This window comes from Channa argus, chromosome 5 (genome assembly GCF_033026475.1).
Source record: "Channa argus isolate prfri chromosome 5, Channa argus male v1.0, whole genome shotgun sequence".
Lineage (NCBI taxonomy): Eukaryota > Metazoa > Chordata > Actinopteri > Anabantiformes > Channidae > Channa > Channa argus.
Window position 1 is genome coordinate 20,831,371 of NC_090201.1, and position 19,685 is coordinate 20,851,055.

General features: G+C 38.5%; 2 protein-coding genes across 2 annotated transcripts; both read left to right on the forward strand.

The window, feature by feature from the left end:
- On the forward strand, positions 1 to 13,858 carry smarcd1 (SWI/SNF related, matrix associated, actin dependent regulator of chromatin, subfamily d, member 1). The gene is made up of 13 exons (XM_067505378.1): positions 1 to 225; positions 3,354 to 3,532; positions 4,597 to 4,639; positions 5,562 to 5,684; positions 5,793 to 5,915; positions 6,160 to 6,276; positions 6,864 to 6,965; positions 7,098 to 7,259; positions 8,489 to 8,586; positions 8,868 to 9,003; positions 10,284 to 10,406; positions 11,835 to 11,936; positions 12,460 to 13,858. The coding sequence occupies exons 1-13, from the start codon at positions 40 to 42 to the stop codon at positions 12,511 to 12,513; spliced, it is 1,548 nt and encodes a 515-aa protein (XP_067361479.1). The 5' UTR covers positions 1 to 39; the 3' UTR covers positions 12,514 to 13,858.
- A 635-nt stretch (positions 13,859 to 14,493) lies between these two features.
- Positions 14,494 to 19,077, forward strand: gpd1b (glycerol-3-phosphate dehydrogenase 1b). Its single transcript, XM_067505948.1, has 8 exons — positions 14,494 to 14,636; positions 15,938 to 16,115; positions 16,281 to 16,421; positions 16,564 to 16,702; positions 17,112 to 17,224; positions 17,635 to 17,871; positions 17,983 to 18,089; positions 18,453 to 19,077. Exons 1-8 carry the CDS (start codon positions 14,593 to 14,595, stop codon positions 18,547 to 18,549), a joined length of 1,056 nt encoding a protein of 351 aa, XP_067362049.1. The 5' UTR covers positions 14,494 to 14,592; the 3' UTR covers positions 18,550 to 19,077.
- Positions 19,078 to 19,685: the final 608 nt, after the last annotated feature.

Sequence of the window (19,685 nt, forward strand, 5' to 3'; positions counted from 1 at the left end):
AGCTTCGCTCTTCTACCGGCGGCGACATTCAGAAAGGAGATGGCGGCCAGAGGGGGGTTTCAGACGGCACCGACGGGTGGAGGTGGCGGAGCAATGGGACCTGGACCTCCAGTACCTGGTGCAGGACCGGGCATGGGGCCCGGAACTCCTTCTGGAAGGATGGGACCGTCCTCGGCCGCTCAAAACCACATGTATCGCTCCCCGATGCCCGGGCCTGGCTACCCGGTGAGCTATCGCTCCATCTTTGCTGCTGACGCGTTAGCCAGTCCGCTAGAACAAAGCCTCTTACTACTGCTTTGTCAGTGGTAGTAACGTTAACCAGTGGCACCGGTGCGGGCTACATCCTAGATTAACTGACACCACCGCTGAAATGTAGTTACTCGCTGGGACGGTTTTAACCGGCTGCTTTGTCTGACTGTGAGAGTTTGTTAGTTGTTTGAATTTGCGAACCCTCCCGCCCGCTAACGTTAGCTTAGCATGCTAACATAACTAGCTTTCAGTTAATTGTGTTTCGCTCAGATTTCTCAATGAAAACACACTATGAGCGCTTCGACGTGCTTACGCAAGGCGTAATAAAGTTATATCAATAGTTATATTTTACATTGGAGAATTCACGGTTTTGCTAATCTGAAAAGTTGAAAAGCCGTACGGTTAGCGTTAATATTTATTCTCTACTTTGGAGATCGGTGCAGCCTCTTCATTCAGTCATTAGCAGTGCAAATGAGGAGAGGTTTAAACCGGGACCGGACTTCACTCCGTGTGTAGTAGGTGGGTTTGTTAAACATGCACGTGTTTAGAGGCACCGTCCATCCCTGTGTTTTGAAGAACCTTCAGTCATCGCGTTTGACCAAATGTATTACCGCAACCAAATGGATCAAGATGGAAAATTCAGAGATTCTAGAGATGTGCTCTAATTGCACATCCAAGCTACCAGGAACCAAATTTGAGTATAAGTATTTTAAAACATTATTGGATATAATTCGTTATATGATAAAAATTGTGTTTATTGTTGTTTTAAATGGTGTTTACAATGCAGTGGTCAGATTAAGCAATATTGGAAGTAATTGGTTGTAACTATTAGTGATCTGGGATTTAAATATTGTGAAGTAGTACAGTTATTGAAGTCCCAGGTTTACCAAAAAAATATCTAACAGTCTCTACACAAGTAAAACTTGCAGTTTTGCTTGTCCATTCAGGGTTTCAAGATATCAGCAACGGCTCGCTCTTTTGGAGTGAAGCTTAGTGGGATCTGGGTGCGTAATATTACACTTCCAATGTGCAAAAGCAACAAGGGAGTGAAGAAACTCTGGTGTGAAAACATGGATTCTCTGTTCATCTGTCTATACCAGGTTTCTGAAGCTCATAGTAGCCATTAGAAGAATTAAATTCCTTCAATATAAAATGTCAATACTTTTGTATGTAATGACTGCAGAATGCATACTGCAGTCAAACGTGTTAATTCATTCGAAATTATGACCTGCAAAATCATGGGGGCTGCAGGTCATGGTTATTTTTATTATAGATTATTCTACTGGAATAACTTGTTGATAAGGTTTCATAGGACTGACTAGCGTCTTTCCAGCTAATCTACTGTTTATTAGAACGTCAGGTTTGTATTTTAAATCATGGTAGTTTTTATAAATCACTTATCACTGAACTAGGCCAGTTGAAGTACCTGCTGCTTAGCTACAGCAACACAGTTCACTGAAAGGATGTTAAATCTTTTTTCCTTTGGCGTCCTTGACTGCTTTCACTCATACGAGCAGCCTTTCACTATCTAGTCAAAGAGAATTCATACTCTGAATACTGCAGAGCTTCAGTTGTTCTCAGATAAAACCAAGGTTGTGCTGATGTATAGTGTAAAAAGCACCAAATGATCGACATGTAGTCCCTTTTTCTACCCACACGGGCTTTCTGGGAAAAGCAGAGTGCATTAATATGGCCAGTATTGTTCACAAGCCATCGTCTGTTATTTTTTCTCCGTACATCCTCTCACCATAGGCTGAGGAAAGTGTTTTACCTTCATTTCTTCATTTATTGCACTGACTGCTGGAGCGAAAGCTGGAATCAGTGACTTGATACTATCTGCGGTTCTCACCTGCACTCATGCAATCAGATACAAGAAGTCGCCTGTTTGAGTTCTTAGCACATGGTTTGGTGAGTTGGCAGCAGTGATTGTTCTGTATTTACTTGTTTGAAGGAGCTGGAATGCGGGTTGTTGCTTCCTCTTCATATAGGACCAGGTGTGCCAGGCAGACACCTGAAATAGGAAAGCATTTGGACTTGGTGATAAAAAGCATGTGTTTGTATAGTCTGTAAAGAGCTGTAATGTGCTGCTGATACTGAGCTTATTTGTTTTTATTGGAGTAACGGGTTTTAATTAGTTTAGGTGGAATGCCCTTGCTTTAGGCAATGTTCTGCTGTATTAATGCCATATTGATGCTAGCATTCTTGCCATGTTCTGCTTGTTAGCTATATAATTTTATATCTTGGCAAACATAAACATCACAAGTAAACAGCTTTTACCCTCACAAGCCATTTAAAGCTTTTGTTGCACAAATTGAGGTTTGGTATACACTAAGCATTTCGAATAAAGTAAAATAAAAACAGAAATTAATGAGTTTGATTTCCAGCTATATTTTGTCTTTCTGATACCCAGTATCCTTTAAAAGGCATGATGTCAAGAGTTCACTAAATTCATTTTTAATTGCTTATTCTTGATTGTGCAACCTGATGTGCAGCTTCACTATCTGACTCATTATGCTCATAGACTGTGCAGTTTTTTATTTTAGAACTCAATGTTTCATTTAGTTTTAGTAATTTTGTAATGCACATTCAGTGAAAAGATTAACATTGCAGTGCATTTTTATCTCCACCACAGCACACGATTTGTCATTGGAGCTGCAAAAAATATCTTCTGTGGCTGCACCAGCGGTACAAGGATTAAATTCCTACCCCACTAGTATTCACTTTTCTACTGTTTAGAACAAGCTTGGAAATCACAATTTGCTATGGACAGGGTGATTTCAGATCTTTTCAGTCCAAAACTCCCCACAAATACAGAATATTAGAGATTTATTGATTGATTGATTGCATATGTTATAGAAAAAATCCTGTACTTTTAATTGCATTACACCAATAAATCCTGGTTTACATCTGTAAAACATGAGTTCTCTCGTAGAAAAGTAAAACCCGGGAACATACTTCTTACCTTTTCTAGGATTGCAGCACGAAAGGCATCCGGCGTAATAACACAAGCCAAAATCAATGTGGGGAACATATTCCGCTGTGGCGACCCCTGAAGGCACAATCCGACAGCTGTTGATCTTATTCTTCTTACCGTTTCTTTGCAGAGACCAGGCATGCCACCATCCAGCCGTATGACCCCACAGGGACCAGCAATGGGCCCCCCAGGATACGGCAGCAGCCCGGTTTCCCGCCCTGGGATGCCTGGTGTGATGGACCCATCTCGTAAGCGGCCGGCTCCTCAACAGATTCAGCAGGTTCAGCAGCAGCAGAACCGCAACCAGCAGTAAGTCTCCCACAACCCAATGCAACTCACTTAGGTGAAGATCATCTAAACCCTATATATAACGTATTTCCCGTGTTTTTTAAATGTTTCGTTTTCTGTGGGGGGTGTCAGTGTATAAAGGCCTTTTTAAAGGAATAGTTAAGAATTTTTAAGGGTGGTAATTTGCATAACATTTATGCCTCTGACGGAGCCTCTTGGTCACTAAAACCTATCATGCTTTCTCCAGTGTCCTTAAGGGTTTTCTAATAGAATGTGACTGCACTGGTAGAATTTAGGGCCACACGTTTACAGTCCTCATTCTGTCTTAAAAAAAAAGCACTTCAAACTCCACCTGAGACTCCTTGCAGTGATTTCGCTGAGCAACATAGAATCTCAATGTATCAAAAATTATAACAGTTTAAAGAGAAATTCCATCATTGTCTTTTCCCCTGGGGTGCAGCGGACTGATATGATCTACCTGCATTTTACTTGTGGTTAGAGAGTCAATTAGAAACCTAGTACAAGCCAGTAGTTGTCACACTAAATTTAGGAGTGTTTGTTGTCATATGACAAAGCACACATGTATGAACATATGGTTTCCATTATGTCCACTCAGCTGCCATATGCTAAGATTTGTTTCTACAAAGCTGAGGGAAATCAATTTACCACTCATCAGCTGTTGTTAAGGTTTGAATTTTATAAAATCACTGATGAACTCTTTCAGAAACACTTAAGTTTCTATTAAGACCAACCTGAAAAATCCCAACTAGTTTTTTATTATTTCTCATCATAGACTGAATGAATGGAAACATTTAATATATTTTACGTTAAAAAGCCTTTTAGAATTATTACATTTATTCAGCTGTTAGTCGATATGCACACACTATTCCAGTTAAATGTCTCTAAGCTTAAAGAAACCCCTTTAGCTTAAGGCAATGGGATACTAAAAGCAGATTAAAAATTATTGACCAGGTAGACCGTACTGTTTTTTTCGTTGACAACAAAGACCTTAAATGACGTTTTATTAATACATACAGATTTACTCTGGTTTTAATTTACCTTGTATTAATTGCTTTGTTTTACAGCACAAAGAAGAAGAAGATGGCTGATAAAATTCTACCTCAGAGGGTGAGTGTTAATCAAAATTCATTCATTCTTAATAGTACTAAAGAGATTACATTTGCATGTTAGTAAAAATTGTATTTTTGAGGGCTCTATTTAAAATAAAGGTGGTCTTTTAAAGGAAGTAGTAAGATTTATGCAGTCTCATTCTTGCCCAGAGTGGTGAACCTGAAAAAACCCTCTAGCTCTAGTTTATTAACAAGTTGAAAAAGAGTTGATTTAAGTCTGCTACAAGACATGGCTCAGAAGCCATTTTAAACATTAAAAATGTAATTTAATTTTAGATGTTCATCTTACTAAGGGAAATTACTCAACAAACCTGTCTTAAAAATCGCTTAACTAAATTAGTAGTTTTTCATAAATTTATCAGTTTTCTTCTGCTAATCCAGAATTTGTCATGTATTATTCTTGTATACTTCCATAAAGTGTTGGCAAAAATACACTGATTGTCCCCCCCTGCTTTTCATACTGTGGTCTGAAAATCACACACTTACAGATTTTATTAAATTAATGTTTGTTGGGTCAATTTAAGATTATCCAGTAGGTTTTATTCTGCTTTAATTCATTCTGATTTTATTGCGGTTTTATTTCTGTGATTCCTGTTATTCATTGAAAACAAATGTATTCTGACAGTATCCTGACACATAGATATTTGTGCATTTCATAAGTCCACCTGAAACAGGGGCTTTGTTGGCTCATAATAGTTGGCTGTATAAATATTGCTGGAGCAGTTACAAAGGCTTGTTGACATATTTTTGTCCTTGCAGCTTTTTAAGCATTTGTGCTTGAGACCCATTAGCTGGACATGAATGGTGTTCTGTTCTGTTTATTGAAAAGTAGTGTAAGGGGAACAGGTTGACACCCGTTAATTTGTTCCTCCTTGTGTACTCTGTTGTGAATACCAGCATATTTTTTTTTCCCTGACCAGATCAGGGAACTGGTCCCAGAGTCTCAGGCATACATGGACCTGCTAGCTTTTGAGAGAAAGCTGGACCAGACCATCATGCGCAAGAGGCTGGACATTCAAGAGGCCCTCAAAAGGCCCATTAAAGTATGGTTTCATTTAACTCTTATCTCCTTTGCCCCCTAAATCTGTGCCTTCTTGCATGATAAATACCACATAAAGTGAGTCCCATTTCACTTTTTATTTTCTTTTAAGCAAAAGAGAAAGCTTCGGATCTTCATTTCAAACACCTTCAACCCTGCAAAGCCTGATGCTGAGGATGGAGAAGGCACAGTTGCATCGTGGGAGTTGCGTGTTGAGGGGCGTCTGCTAGAAGATGTAAGCTTAATGAGTGAAATACAGTGGTTTAACTTGCTAAAATATGAATGTTTTATGTGCATTAAGCATTTATTTCTGGCTTCCCAGTCTGACCACAGTTTTCTTTTTTTTTTAAATCCAAAGCACTAAAATGACTAAACAATGGAACAACTTTGAAATGTCTTTTGTTGGGAAACTGTTTATCTTGGCTTTACATTTAAGTTTTGATTTCATATTTATAATAATAGCCATATTTACTTTGCAGACAGCTGTGTCTAAATATGAAGCCACCAAACAGAAAAGGAAGTTCTCCTCATTCTTCAAGTCTCTGGTGATTGAGTTAGACAAGGACCTGTACGGTCCAGATAACCACCTTGTGGAAGTAAGATCATTTGTTTTATGCATCTGTATGTTTTCATTTGCAGATATTTACATAATGTTGTGACTTTGAAAGTACGTTCTTTTTAAATGTATTTATTTGTAATTTGTCATTTCTTTACATTATTACTATATTAAAGATTTTACAGTTTTCACTCAGGAGCCCATTTGTTGGGTACATCTGTACATAAACTGGGCAGCACAGTTTTGCAAAGATAGAACTGTCACCTTGCAGCAAGAAGGTCCTCAGTTCTTATTATTGCACATAGGGTTTTAATGGTTTAACTATTAAATTATTAACTAATAGTCATACTATTTTGGAATCATGTTGGAATCATGTTTCTTTGTTGTGTTCATGTACATATAAAAAGGATAATCTTATAAATTGTCGAATGCTTAAGAACTAAATACCATACAAACAAGTGTAACTAATAAACTGGACACTGACTACCTTTTCAGTCCAGAAATGCTAAGAATTAGGTGTATGTGGCTGTACTGACAATTTGACAATTATCTTGACATGTAAACATTACCTGTTTTTAGAAGGATCACTAAATGGATACTTGTTAATAAAATGTGTTATTATTTCAGTGGCATAGGACTGCCACCACCCAGGAGACAGATGGTTTCCAGGTGAAGAGGCCAGGTGACGTGGGTGTTCGTTGCACTGTCCTGCTCATGCTTGACTACCAGGTAAATACCCTTGCAGCGTGATCTTTCTCTTAATAGGCCTTTCTGTCATGTTGCCTTCAAGTGTAACAATTAGTAGTTTCCCTTATTTCACTTTACCCTCAATTTTCATCATTGATGCTATGTACAAAATAGCCTCCTCAGTTCAAGCTGGACCCCCGGTTGGCTCGTATGCTGGGAATCCACACCCAGACCCGACCTGTCATCATTCAGGCCCTATGGCAGTACGTTAAGACCCATAAGCTTCAAGACCCTCATGAGCGCGAGTTCATCAACTGTGACAAGTACCTGCAGCAGGTCAGTAGAATTCCTTTGTAACGTAAACCACTTTTGAATTTTTAAAAAACTAATGGCACATTTTGGTAATACCCAAAGGCCTTTCCTTCTGTAAACCCATTGAATATTTGTAGCTGTTGCATGAAGCCTAAAAAGATGGACAGTCTCATAGTTTTCCTGTTCAGTTCTGCTGTTGATATTGTACAGTCACTTTCCCTTCCTGTGTCCTTTTATGGGGACACTCTCTTTCTGAGTCACTGACTGGTTTCCCAGTGAGTTCTTTTCTTCTCTGCCAATATAAACAGAGGAATGTAGAAACTAATGTTGAATTTCTACAGAGTTGATGAGGATAATGCATTAGTCTTAAATGTTACCTAGAATGTTTAGGCCTTCCTGTACATGTACCACTATGGAGTGAAAAGGTAAAATGGTAATTTCATTATATTTACTATATGAGTCATACAATGAATATCTGCATTAGAATAGTAAGCAATAAATGCAGGCTGCAGGTGATTAAAGGGTAAAGTAGCAACTAGTTGTACAGCAGCAATATCTACAAAAGTACATAAGTGTCACCTTCATTGGTTGGGCTTCATTAAAGCTGGAAAACATTGCTGGAATCATAGTTTTAATAAGGAATTTGATGTCTGTCTAAAGGAAATGATCCACGTGCATAATTCTGTAAGTCAATTAAGATGTTTGCTACAGTGTATTTGATTTCAACCCCCTTACAAAACTTTATGTAACCATTAATAACAGCATATTATGGTAAAACATTTCCCACATTACTGTGATACTGTTTCACTGAAACAAATACAATGAACTATTTCTTAGCCTTAATTGAAACCAACCAAAAACTCCGTGTGTTTAGTGTACTGCTCAAATAAATGTTAACATACTATCTTCGTGTTGATATTTGTTGCATGCTTTTGCCTTAGTTATTAAGTCTTTTTTCTTGTAAATACCTTCCAACAAAAGACAGTGATTTGATCCTACAAATATTTTGTGTACATAAAACCTTATTTCGTTTATTACTTTTATGCTCACATCAATGATGGATAGACAAACACAATATTGGTTTAGGTCCTTTGGTTGGATTTGCTGACAGTGACTAGAACAAAGAATTTCTCAAGGCTTGTCTTAAGAGTTATGTTAAAAGAGTGACCAGTTTAAGTTCAAACTTCAGAAACTAATCTTTCAGTTCCCCTTAGTTTTTCACTGATTAACCAAACTTTGTCCATGTTTTGCAGATCTTTGAGACCCAGCGAATGAAGTTCTCTGAGATCCCACAGCGCTTGCATGCACTCCTAATGCCTCCAGAGCCCATTATCATTAACCATGTGATCAGGTAACAGCCAAGATTGCTAGAGTAGTAGTTAGGTTTTTATTTAAAGGTAGGGTAGAGTCTGCCCAAATGCTGTGAAGGTCTGGAGAAGAAAATGCAAAAATTACCTTTAGCCACCAATGTAATGTGAATATTAGGAGTTGGTACATTGACATAAACAGCTAGTGGGCACAGTGTTTGAATTCAGATGCCATTTTACAAGTACAAGGCACAATGAATAAAATGGCAATGGTCAAATGCAATGTAGAAAGCCTGTATAATATATTGTCTAAACGTTTTTGAAGTGTGGACCCCAATGACCAAAAGAAGACTGCTTGCTATGACATTGATGTGGAGGTGGACGACACACTGAAAACCCAGATGAACTCTTTCCTGCTCTCCACAGCCAGTCAGCAGGAAATAGCTGGCCTGGACAACAAGGTGCAGACCCCACCCAAACAACCACCAGCTGTTGTTTTGTTGTTTTTTTTTTTTTTTTTTTGTTATGTAGTTATGCACAGTTATTTCACGGTTGTCACATTGACATGCAACATCTTCCACCTGATATAATTGCTAAGGCCATTTAAAGCACAGTCAACAACCATTCAACAAGCCCACTATGTCAAATTTTTTTCACATGAGCACATGCTGAGGGTAATTTTACTCACATCTGCTCTCTCTCATATTGCCTCTGCATTATTGCCTTATTTTAAGCCAATATTGAGGGAGGTCCCTTCTACTTGACCTCCTACTAGCAGCCAGTAGCAGGGCCTGGCTTGGCTATAATTCCATTTATAAGGCAGAGTGCCCTTCCCCCAAAAGAAGTCCTCCTGTGTAGTCTTTGTTCTGTGACAAGTCAAACCCACCCATAACTGTTAGGTAGTTAGTATCTTTTTTTTTTTTTTTTTTTTCTTTCTTTCCTTTTTTCCAAACTTTATTCTGTGTTTGGATACAGTTGCTGATTACACCCTGTTTACTGACAACAGAGCCTGCCTTTGACTTCTGGGCATAATTTTATGCTTATGCTTAACCAACATTTCTCAGTAAATCTTTACTAGATATAACAATCTGCATAATTCCAGTATGATGTTTCTAATAGTCCCAATAGCATATTTCTGGAATAAAACATCCTTAATACTTTCCAATCAACTTAAACTTATCAAAACAGTATTTATTCAAAACAGGAAATAGTTTACAGCTCTTGACTGACAAACAATAATGGCTTAGACATACAAACTTGGATCAGGATTTCCTCCAACATATAAGCAAAGTACCAACAAGTAGGCCTGTGCTAGGGGGAGGCAGTGCTTCAAATAATTAGCGGCATGTGCCATGCCCATGCAGAGCCCTCACTCTGGAGCTAGAAGATATAAGCTACTAAAAACATCGTTTTTCAAGCCGTGTTAAATCTGTACAATAGCTGCATATTTAAAACTGCTGACAACTCCAAGGTGCTGGTTGTCAGAGCAAGCAGTTGAATTGCCACTTAAAATAGATCTCTAACAAGTGATTATCATATGTTTGATTTCCTTGAAATTTTTAACTGGTCTAAATGTACAATATGATCAAAATGTACTATATGATCTGAAATATAAAAACGGAAACGTCTACCCACAGCTCACTTATTCAATGTCTGATACTATTTGACATATTGGCCTTAACTAATAATTGATAGCTCACTCATTTCTTTAGGTTGATGGTTCTTCTCTGATTCTCCTCAGATCCACGAAACCATTGAGACCATTAACCAGCTGAAGACCCAGAGAGAGTTCATGCTGAGCTTTGCCAGAGATCCTCAGGGCTTTATCAACGACTGGCTGCAGTCACAATGCAGAGACCTCAAGGTGAATCTATCTGCCGTGATCTCATACTGAGCTAGTTGGGCTTTTTCTGCATTTTTTTCCATCACTGTACATATTGTTATTAATGAGGTTTGATTTATTTTTTTACATTTTTATTATTTTAATCCAGTCTCTATAAATTCATTATTGAAACCTTATGCATGTCATAGCTGTCGTCAGTGTCTCATGCATCCTTAAATGTCTATGCTGTGGTTTAATGGTAAAAAAACTTTCGATTCCAGCAATAATATCTATATAAATATTACATTTTATAGACATATTATAGATGGTTTAAACTATTATTCAGAAAGACATTTTGTAGAAATGAAGCAGTACCAGTTTCCCCACTGACTGTAGCCACAGCAGATCAAAAGGGAGTAGCAACAGTGACTCATCATTTCCAGTTAGTTGTTTTTGTCATTACTGGTACCACCTTTCTAGAAGCATATTGTTCATCCATTGTATATTTTAATTTGGTAGACTTATCTACTTTGTATATGTAAAAGTTCAGTCTTTTGAACAGACAACATCTGCAAGCAGTGGAGGCTTGTAAGCATTTATATTTAAGAAATAGAACTGCTTAGTAAACGCAAAATTTACATTCGGTAATCAATTTATGCATACATTGATTTAATTTAATACAGAGTTTAGTAAGAGTAAGAAGTCATAGATTTCAAACAACTATTTCATATTTTCTATAGTTTGGCATAAATAGTATTGCCTTGGAGCTTTTGTTTTGTATGTGATATTTCAGTTTCCTAATGTATTGTTCTAAACCAGTGATGCTAGTTTATAAATAAGCTTTCTATCTGTTCAATCAGCTAGGTTGTGTTCGATGATTTCTTAATGCGGTTTTACAGAATTATTGTATAATTTCATGCACTTGGTAATATTTGAGTCCTTGTCTGTCTTGGATTCCATTGATTTCGTCCGTTCTATCTATGTGGTTTAAGATATTTTTTGATTAACTTGGTGAACCCTGCAGAAACTCCAAAGGCATTACATATATATTATGCAAGCGATATGACGAAGCTCATGCTGCTCACAGTGCTGAAACACACTGAAGAGGCCAGAGTTAAAACTGAGTGTGAAATATTTAATAACATACCCAACTGGGTGCATGCTGGGCTCCTGTCTGTCCCATAAGTGTGCTAATTAACTGCTGACCAGATATCACCCACCTGCAGTGTTTGTTCAGCTGAATATCTGTGAAACTGAACAAACTCAGTCCAAGGCTCACTGGCTGCCCCCACAGCAACAGCTCAGTCGACCTTATCAAAAAAAAAAAAAAAAGTTAATCATAGCTGTGCTTGTTGTTTAATTCAGTCACTTGCTGGCGGTGGTTCATTCTTTTTCCAAGGTCCTTTGGGCTTTCATTTCTCAGCCATGGGAATAGTTTGAGATCAAGTTTTCTTTGTTGTCTTTCAACAGACAATGACCGATGTGGTAGGAAACCCAGAAGAAGAGCGAAGAGCAGAGTTTTACTACCAGCCGTGGGCTCAGGAGGCAGTCTGTCGCTACTTCTATTCCAAGGTAATTTGTTTTTTCTCTGTTTACCTCTACCTCTCAGATCCAAACTTAGTTATCTCAAGAACAATTTAATGGATTGTCGTGATATTTCAACATTCATGGACGATGGCAGATACATGTATTGCACGCTTGTCATGGAATTAATAAGAGAAGTAATAATTACGCCTGCTGCAGATGAACTTACCTGTACTTTATTGTTATTGTTTTTCTTTAACAATTAACTTCATTATGAATTAACTTGCTTATTCTTTTTAAACATTTATTTATTAAATGCGAAAAATCTGCATCAAAAATTGAGGCAGATATCATTTTATTTATTTATTTTCCAAAACGCAATCCGAATTTAAAAACTGGATTGAATTCAGAAACTGGTCCATCAAAAAGTTAATTACATCAGTAGTGCTGCAGTATTGTCATGTAGCCTTAATGAGCTGATAGCATGGCTGTTATTTTTGGTCATCCCCATTGTTGACTTTTATCACAGCTTTGTCTTCTGGTGATTGAATCTTTGTGAAATGGTTTTCAGGTGCAGCAGAGGCGACAGGAGCTGGAGCAGGCACTTGGCATCAGGAACACCTAAAGAAATGTGTTCACAGGCTGCAAATGACAAGACCAACGTGTGTGAACGGAATTTGCTCCCAGAGTTATCTTACCAACTTAGAGAGACATAGATGCTAGATGGCTTTACCGTTATGTAGGATGTCAACTTTTTTTTCTATCCTCACCTCCTGTTGCTATTTGGTTGCATCTTAAACAAGTTTGTATGGTTTTGTTTTGTTTTTGTTGTTTGTTTTTATTTCCCTCTCACCAAAAGCATTCCTTTTTTTTTTTTTTTTTTTTCCTCTTTTTTTTTAAATGCTTTGTGCCCAAACAAAATGGGAATTGTAGACAAATCAAGGCAGATGGCAAATTGTACCTGGCAACATATATAATGTGATTTATCCCTGGATCTAAATCTATCTTAAATCGACGAGAATGTGTTTATTCTCTTTGTTCCCATTTTGGGAAGTAGATTTTCATTTCACACTCCTGGCTCATCCCCAGGCACCTGTCTGTTCAGTTAGATTTTCATCGTGGTTGTGTTTGTAATCAATCGAGCAGCACATTGGCTAGTTCTGATTGCTTTGCATTGACAGTTTGTGCCACGGCCCATTGTACTGATAAGTTGGAGACTCCATCACAGCAGAATATGCATTGTTTTATTATTTTTTCCCTTGTGCCATTTAGTATGAAGTTTACTTTATCAGTGATCCTTGTTTTTAAGAATATGTATTATATCAGTACTTGTCTTGTTAACTAGTACAGATCAAGGAAGTAGCTAGTATGAGTACCTCTAGTCTATATAGTTTTGTAAATGCTGAGCAGAAAAATTGAAGATGGATGTGAAGTAAATTGTATCTTATTCTGACAGATTTTTTTGTCTACGCTCAGATAGTTGAACCAGTATTTATATTCATCAGTTCTTGCTCACAGAGCCCTGTTATTTAGCGCTATACAACATAAAGTCACATATGATGAACTGCTGCTCTGTTGGGCAAAAGCATTCATATCACCTGCAAGTTGAGGAGAGCAGAACCTTTCTGCTTTTAGTTTTGTGTGTCGTAATCAATAGAAGCCATAAACACTTGAAAAGCTTGGTCTTACATGTCCCAGCGGATTTAAAGAGTTGTAGCTTCTTTGTACACTGGCTGAAGACTGACACCTTTTGAATTTAATGGTTGTTTCCCTGTTGAAGTATAGACAGGCGTGCATTTCATTAATAAATTTCAAGAATACACTAACGTGGGTTTGGGCTGGTACATAATTTAGAACCAGTATTGGGAACACTTTAGGGGATTTTAGTCTTATTAAAATCTGCAGACTTTTTCATGGACCAAACCTATTTTTCTGTATGTTATGTTATAATAAAGCATATGTAAAATGTACCATTATGTGGTAGTTTCTATAGTGTTTTAACCTCTGCAAAAAGAAAAATGGCCTCAATACATTTCTATAGAAAAAAAAATCACGTGTAAAGCCCAAAATGAGCTTTTCAGATGTCTCCCTTAGTCACAGCACTGTTCCAGTACCTTATAAATAAAGTTGGCTTGGCTTGATGAGCCAGTTTGACTTAGTCATATAAGAAAGACAAAATTTACCAATACAGTACAATATGCATACATTTGAGGTAATCAAGATGCATGTATTGTATTGAGTAATTTTAGTAAGTATATTTTGTATCGCCCATTGTACTTTTTTCTTTTTTTGTTTTTTTGGTAAAATTTCAGCATTAGTGTGTGTGTAGGGCTAGATGAGTAGATGTGTGTGTGATCTTATTTAAAGTCTATAGAACAATACATCCGACTAGCTGGGTTAAATCTCATCACTTAGTTACTGACTCAAGTTTGTAAAATATCATCTTGCAGGGGAAAAAAAACCCCCACTGAGCACTTTGAAATAAATGTGAATGAGTGTGCCACTTTCTTAAGGCAAAGTATGAATCTAAGTGTGAACTGGCCTTTGGAGGGACAGAGTTTGTCCGTGAGAGGCGACGGAGTAGACCAACCATGAGGGGAGGGTGTTGCCAGAGCCTCGGTGAGTCTGGTATAAATACACTTAACTTCGGATTCAGTCCCGTCTTCGCACCGGCAGCAGCTCCGTCTGGGAGGAGAAACACGTGATGGCGGCACCAAAGAAAGTCTGCGTAGTTGGCTCTGGTAACTGGTGAGTGGTGTTTTAAATGCGATTTACTGCACTTTCTGGTGTATTTCAGTGCAGTTCATTTTAAACTGGGGGCATCAACAGCTCAGTCGCTATGTCGTTATTCAATTCTCTGTGTAAGAGTTGACAAGCACTTACAGCGGTTTGTGAATGTTGACCAAAACTTAGAAACTTTGGAGGCCAGAAAGCAGCTTTTAAAGGCGATAAATGATTCATGACGTCCCGAAAGTCGCTTGCAGTTTTGCGAGCGCACAGTGGATTTTGCTCTGCCTCTGCAGGAGGTCTTCTGAGACTGTCTGACCTTTGGTTCCCCCACACCCCCAAAAAGAAGCCGCTCCTGACATTTATTATTCAGCAGCATAAGTGCTGACTCGGCGTTGATGCGGTGTTGATGTCCGTCACTCAGCATGACATTTAGATGAGTCACCGGTGGAAGATGTACTCACAAACTTAACTAGAGGTAGCAATACAAATACTCAATTACACGTGTTAAACGACCTGCTTTCAAATGTTACTGAAGTATAAGTAAGGAAAATAAGGTTTAAAGTAATTAGTTGTCATACTGCCGTTGCAGTGTAGTGGTGTAAAATACACATTTTCCCTTATTACGTACACTATCACTATTACTAATGAAGTTTTGTTCTATGACTTATATATGTAATGAAAGAGCAGCTTATTGATACATTATATTCATAGCCAGTTTTATGTGGATTCACACAATGGTTCATACAGTATCATAATAAAATGCAAGACTCCCTAAATGCCAACATAAAGATCTGCTGATATTATTTTTGTCTGAAAAAAGCCGCTTTCTTAAGTTGTGCAAGTCTCCATTGCAATACAAGATTAACAGAGGTTCGTGTGCCAGCCTACAGTGGGGTTCACTAGTGGGGAATCTGAGATGCATTACAGTAACTATAAGAAGTGAACTGTTAATAACAAGGTGAACAGAAAAGTGTGTTGTGTTGTGTACTGCTTTTGATGCAACGATGGTCAATGTACAACCGCTTTAATAACAGCAGTAGCTGATGCTGAAACATCTTAACATAAATCTACACAAAACAAAATTCATGATCAGCAGAGCAGTAATGCAAGAGACTAAATTTGTCTGTCTAAACAACAACTAGGGCTTCAACTTAAGAAACATAGCACTTTGGCATCACATCGAAGCTTAGAAACTGCTACAGCCCAGTGTAAAATCCATTCACATTTGTTCAATCGCTCAAACTTTTTTGGGGGTCGAGACAATATCTTCATTCAGCTGATGTCCTGACCCCAGAATGATTGTATCTCCATGTCACCAGGGGCTCTGCCATTGCCAAGATTGTGGGTGCCAATGCAGCTCAGTATGACAAGTTTGACACCACCGTGAACATGTGGGTGTTCGAGGAGATGGTGAACAACCGTAAGCTGACAGAAATCATCAATACGGACCACGAAAATGTGAAGTATCTGCCTGGTCACAAGCTGCCCCCCAATGTGGTAAGCACTAAACCTACACTTACAGTATCAACTCCATATCAGGAAAAATGGCAGGCTTCTTTTGGATCCTGTGTGGGATCCAACTTGTTTTTTTTTTTTTTTTTTTTGTTTACATTTTCGTTGTTGGCTTTCGTTTCTGTATCATTATTTCTCTGTCGTTATCAGTTGGCTGTTCCAGACATGGTTGAGTCTGTGAAGGGAGCCGATATCCTGATCTTTGTGGTCCCTCACCAGTTCATTGGCAAAGTGTGTGACACCATCAAAGGCCACATCAAGAAGGATGCTGTGGGAATGTCTCTCATCAAGGTCAAAGCCTTCCTTTATTACAATGTTTTATGTTCATACAGTGCCATAATACAAGTCAAAGTGTCCAGTCCTTTAAGGTACTATCACAGCGCACCAAAGATAGGGACGTCTGATCTAATTTTGTTTTTATCGGTCATTAAAGGGTGTTGATGCAGGTCCAGAAGGCCTTAAGCTGATCTCAGAAGTCATCCGAGGGAAACTGGGCATCACCATGGCGGTACTCATGGGAGCAAACATCGCCAACGAGGTTGCTGATGAGAAGTTCTGTGAAACAACCATCGGTATGAAGTTTAGTTCTTGCATAAGATATCCAAAATGGCAGTTTCATATTAAAGTAAGCAGAGTCATATCATGTGAATTCAGCAGTGATTTATTCTGAATGCATATACGTGGTAAGTGGAGGTGGGACAACATGACTGGATCATTTTGGACATGTAATTAAGTAACAATTGATCCAAAGTATCAATAAGCCAGTGTCCAGACAGAACACCACCATTTTTTTCAATACTTGTTCTTGTTTACAGTCATTTAATTTGAACATTATGAAGCATATAAACAACATTTTCATGACAGGGGATGCAAGACATGGCAGCAGTACATTTTAAGTTGATTGGAATAGCTTTCAAAGACAGCATTGTTTCTGTATATTGTGCTGTCGGTGTGCATTTCTGGATTTTTCTGTTATGTCAGGGTGCAAAGACAAAACAATCTGGCCCATGCTGAAGGAGCTGATGCAGACTACCAACTTCCGCGTCACTGTGGTGGAGGAGTCAGATGTAGTGGAGATCTGTGGAGCTCTCAAGGTCAGATTTTGTCCTCCGCAAAATGAATCCGTTGCTTGGATTTGACAACCACCCGAGCACTGCCATAGTTAATAATGTTACATCTGTGCTTGAGCACTTAAAAATACACATGCGAGTTTTACAGAGGAATGCATGTCTGAAGGATCCTTTGTAGATTGATATTTGTAGACATTTCCTTTTAAATTCAGTATTAGGCGTCTGTATAATTCAGATATAGTTTAGAAGTAGAAGATGAGAAAAACTGTGGAAAGTATTACGAGGCCCATCTGCTCTTTTTAAAGGTGCAGTATTAATTCAAAATATCCATTGTTATTGGTACTAACTAATAATCAACAATCTCCTGTTTTATTTTGTTTTAAATAATTTGGCAAAAAAATGGCATCAGATTCTCCTCCTTGTTGCTGCTGCAGAACATCGTAGCAGTAGGAGCTGGTTTCTGTGATGGCCTGGGCTTTGGCGACAACACCAAAGCAGCAGTGATTCGTCTCGGCCTCATGGAGATGATTGCCTTCGCCAAGGTCTTCTGCACAAACTGCCCTGTCTCCCCCGCCACCTTCCTGGAGAGCTGCGGTGTCGCCGACCTCATCACCACCTGCTACGGCGGACGCAACCGCAAGATAGGAGAAGCTTTTGCTAAAACAAACAAAGTGAGGAATAGCTTTTGTCTCATTTTGTGTTTCTTCTTTATCATCTCTGACTCTGTCTTACCTTAAAAAAAAAAAACATTTTAACGTAACACCAGACATATCTCTGTGTAGAGCATTGAGCAGTTAGAGAATGAGCTGCTGAACGGTCAAAAGCTACAAGGTCCAGCAACTGCAACTGAGGTCCACCAAGTCTTGAAACAGAAAAGTATGGTTGAAAAGTAAGTTTCTCTCATATTTTATTAAGGTCTTTACCAAATGTGGCTTGTTGAAACAATCACTAATGAATGTGAGTTGGGCTTTTACTTGCATATTTGCACATTATGCAAATGTGTACTCTGTTTAAAGGAATAGTTTTGGGAAATGTATTTATTTGTTTTTGTGGAGAAGCTAATGACTTTATTTTTGGTCCCATTAATGCATCACTTGTTCTTTGAACCCTTAGTACTGATAGGCAGATTACTTCTTTTTGGGCAGAGCCAGTTGTCCAGAGTTTCCAGTCTTCACTTCAATCTAACTCTGCAAGAAAACAAAGATGCATATTTCTCACATCTTAATCTTAAACCATTTTATTGTTTCTCCAGGTTTCCTCTTTTTACTGCTGTTTACCAGATCTGCTTCAATGGCCACCCAGTCACAGAGTTCATCAAGTGTTTGCAGAACCATCCAGAGCACGTGTGAAGGACCGAAACGAGACCTGATGGGTGGCTGGAAGTTAAGAAAGGACTTTTACATTAGTATTCACAGAGGATTTTATAGCAGAGCGAGTCAGGTGAAGTTTGTGCCTAATCCTGACTGCTCTCGTGTTTGATTTTTGAACAAAGACAATAAAAAAATGGAGCGTAGTTGTTCTCCATCTACCTAAACTTCTGTTATTGCAATACTGACAGAGGCATAACACCTGTTCTCGCCTCTGTGTATTTTCTATTGTAAACATACATGTCACTAATAATTGTGGAAATTTGCCAAGTGTTAAAAAATGCTAAGAATTTAAATGACACAATACATCAACTTCAACTTAATGTTATGAAATGTTACATAACATCTTGGGTAAAAGTGCCTTGACTTGCCTTTATACTGACATGTATGGTCAACAAAGCACTGAGCACACAACAGCCACCACTCCTACTCCGTTACTTTTATTCGTCTACATCTGAAGGTGCAATCGATTGCTTAAGACTTATTTTTTGGAATAAATTCTTAAACTTCTTTCCTTCTCGCCTGTGTAGATGTGCCGTATTTTAGTTTTAACTTTGCTGGTGTCTTTAATGAAGGTTACACTCTTACACATCAGCCTCACTGTAACCTGACCTAAGCTCAAGTCAGGCTGCCACACTAAACGCTTCACCTTTACCATTTTCTACAGCGTCTACTTCAACCTGTCTTTTAGTTGCACGTCCTGCCGCCTCAGTCACAGCCCTCAGGAGTGACAGCTGTGTGAGTTAGTATGAATTATCAGACTGTGAATGTAAACATTTTCCAGTGTTTTTCATTTCCATAAGTTCTGTACTCTGCGGATTCATTCACAAACACCTCTGTTTACATGATAAGCAGGTAGCAAGAGCACCTTCATCAACTGCCATCTGTCTGTCACCATACGCCAGTGAATCCCATCAGTCCCTGTGGGGAAAAGTGCCAGCTTGCACCAGACAAGAGCCTGTGTCTCCCGGCCTTGATTTTGCAGTCTGCAGTACAATAGCTGACACTTGCGTGTCTATTAAATCACACCCATGAATTCCAGTAAATTTTTCATGATGTGGAGCGTGAAGTTACATCATTTGCCACTTGTTTAAAATCTGATTCCCTTTCCAAAATCC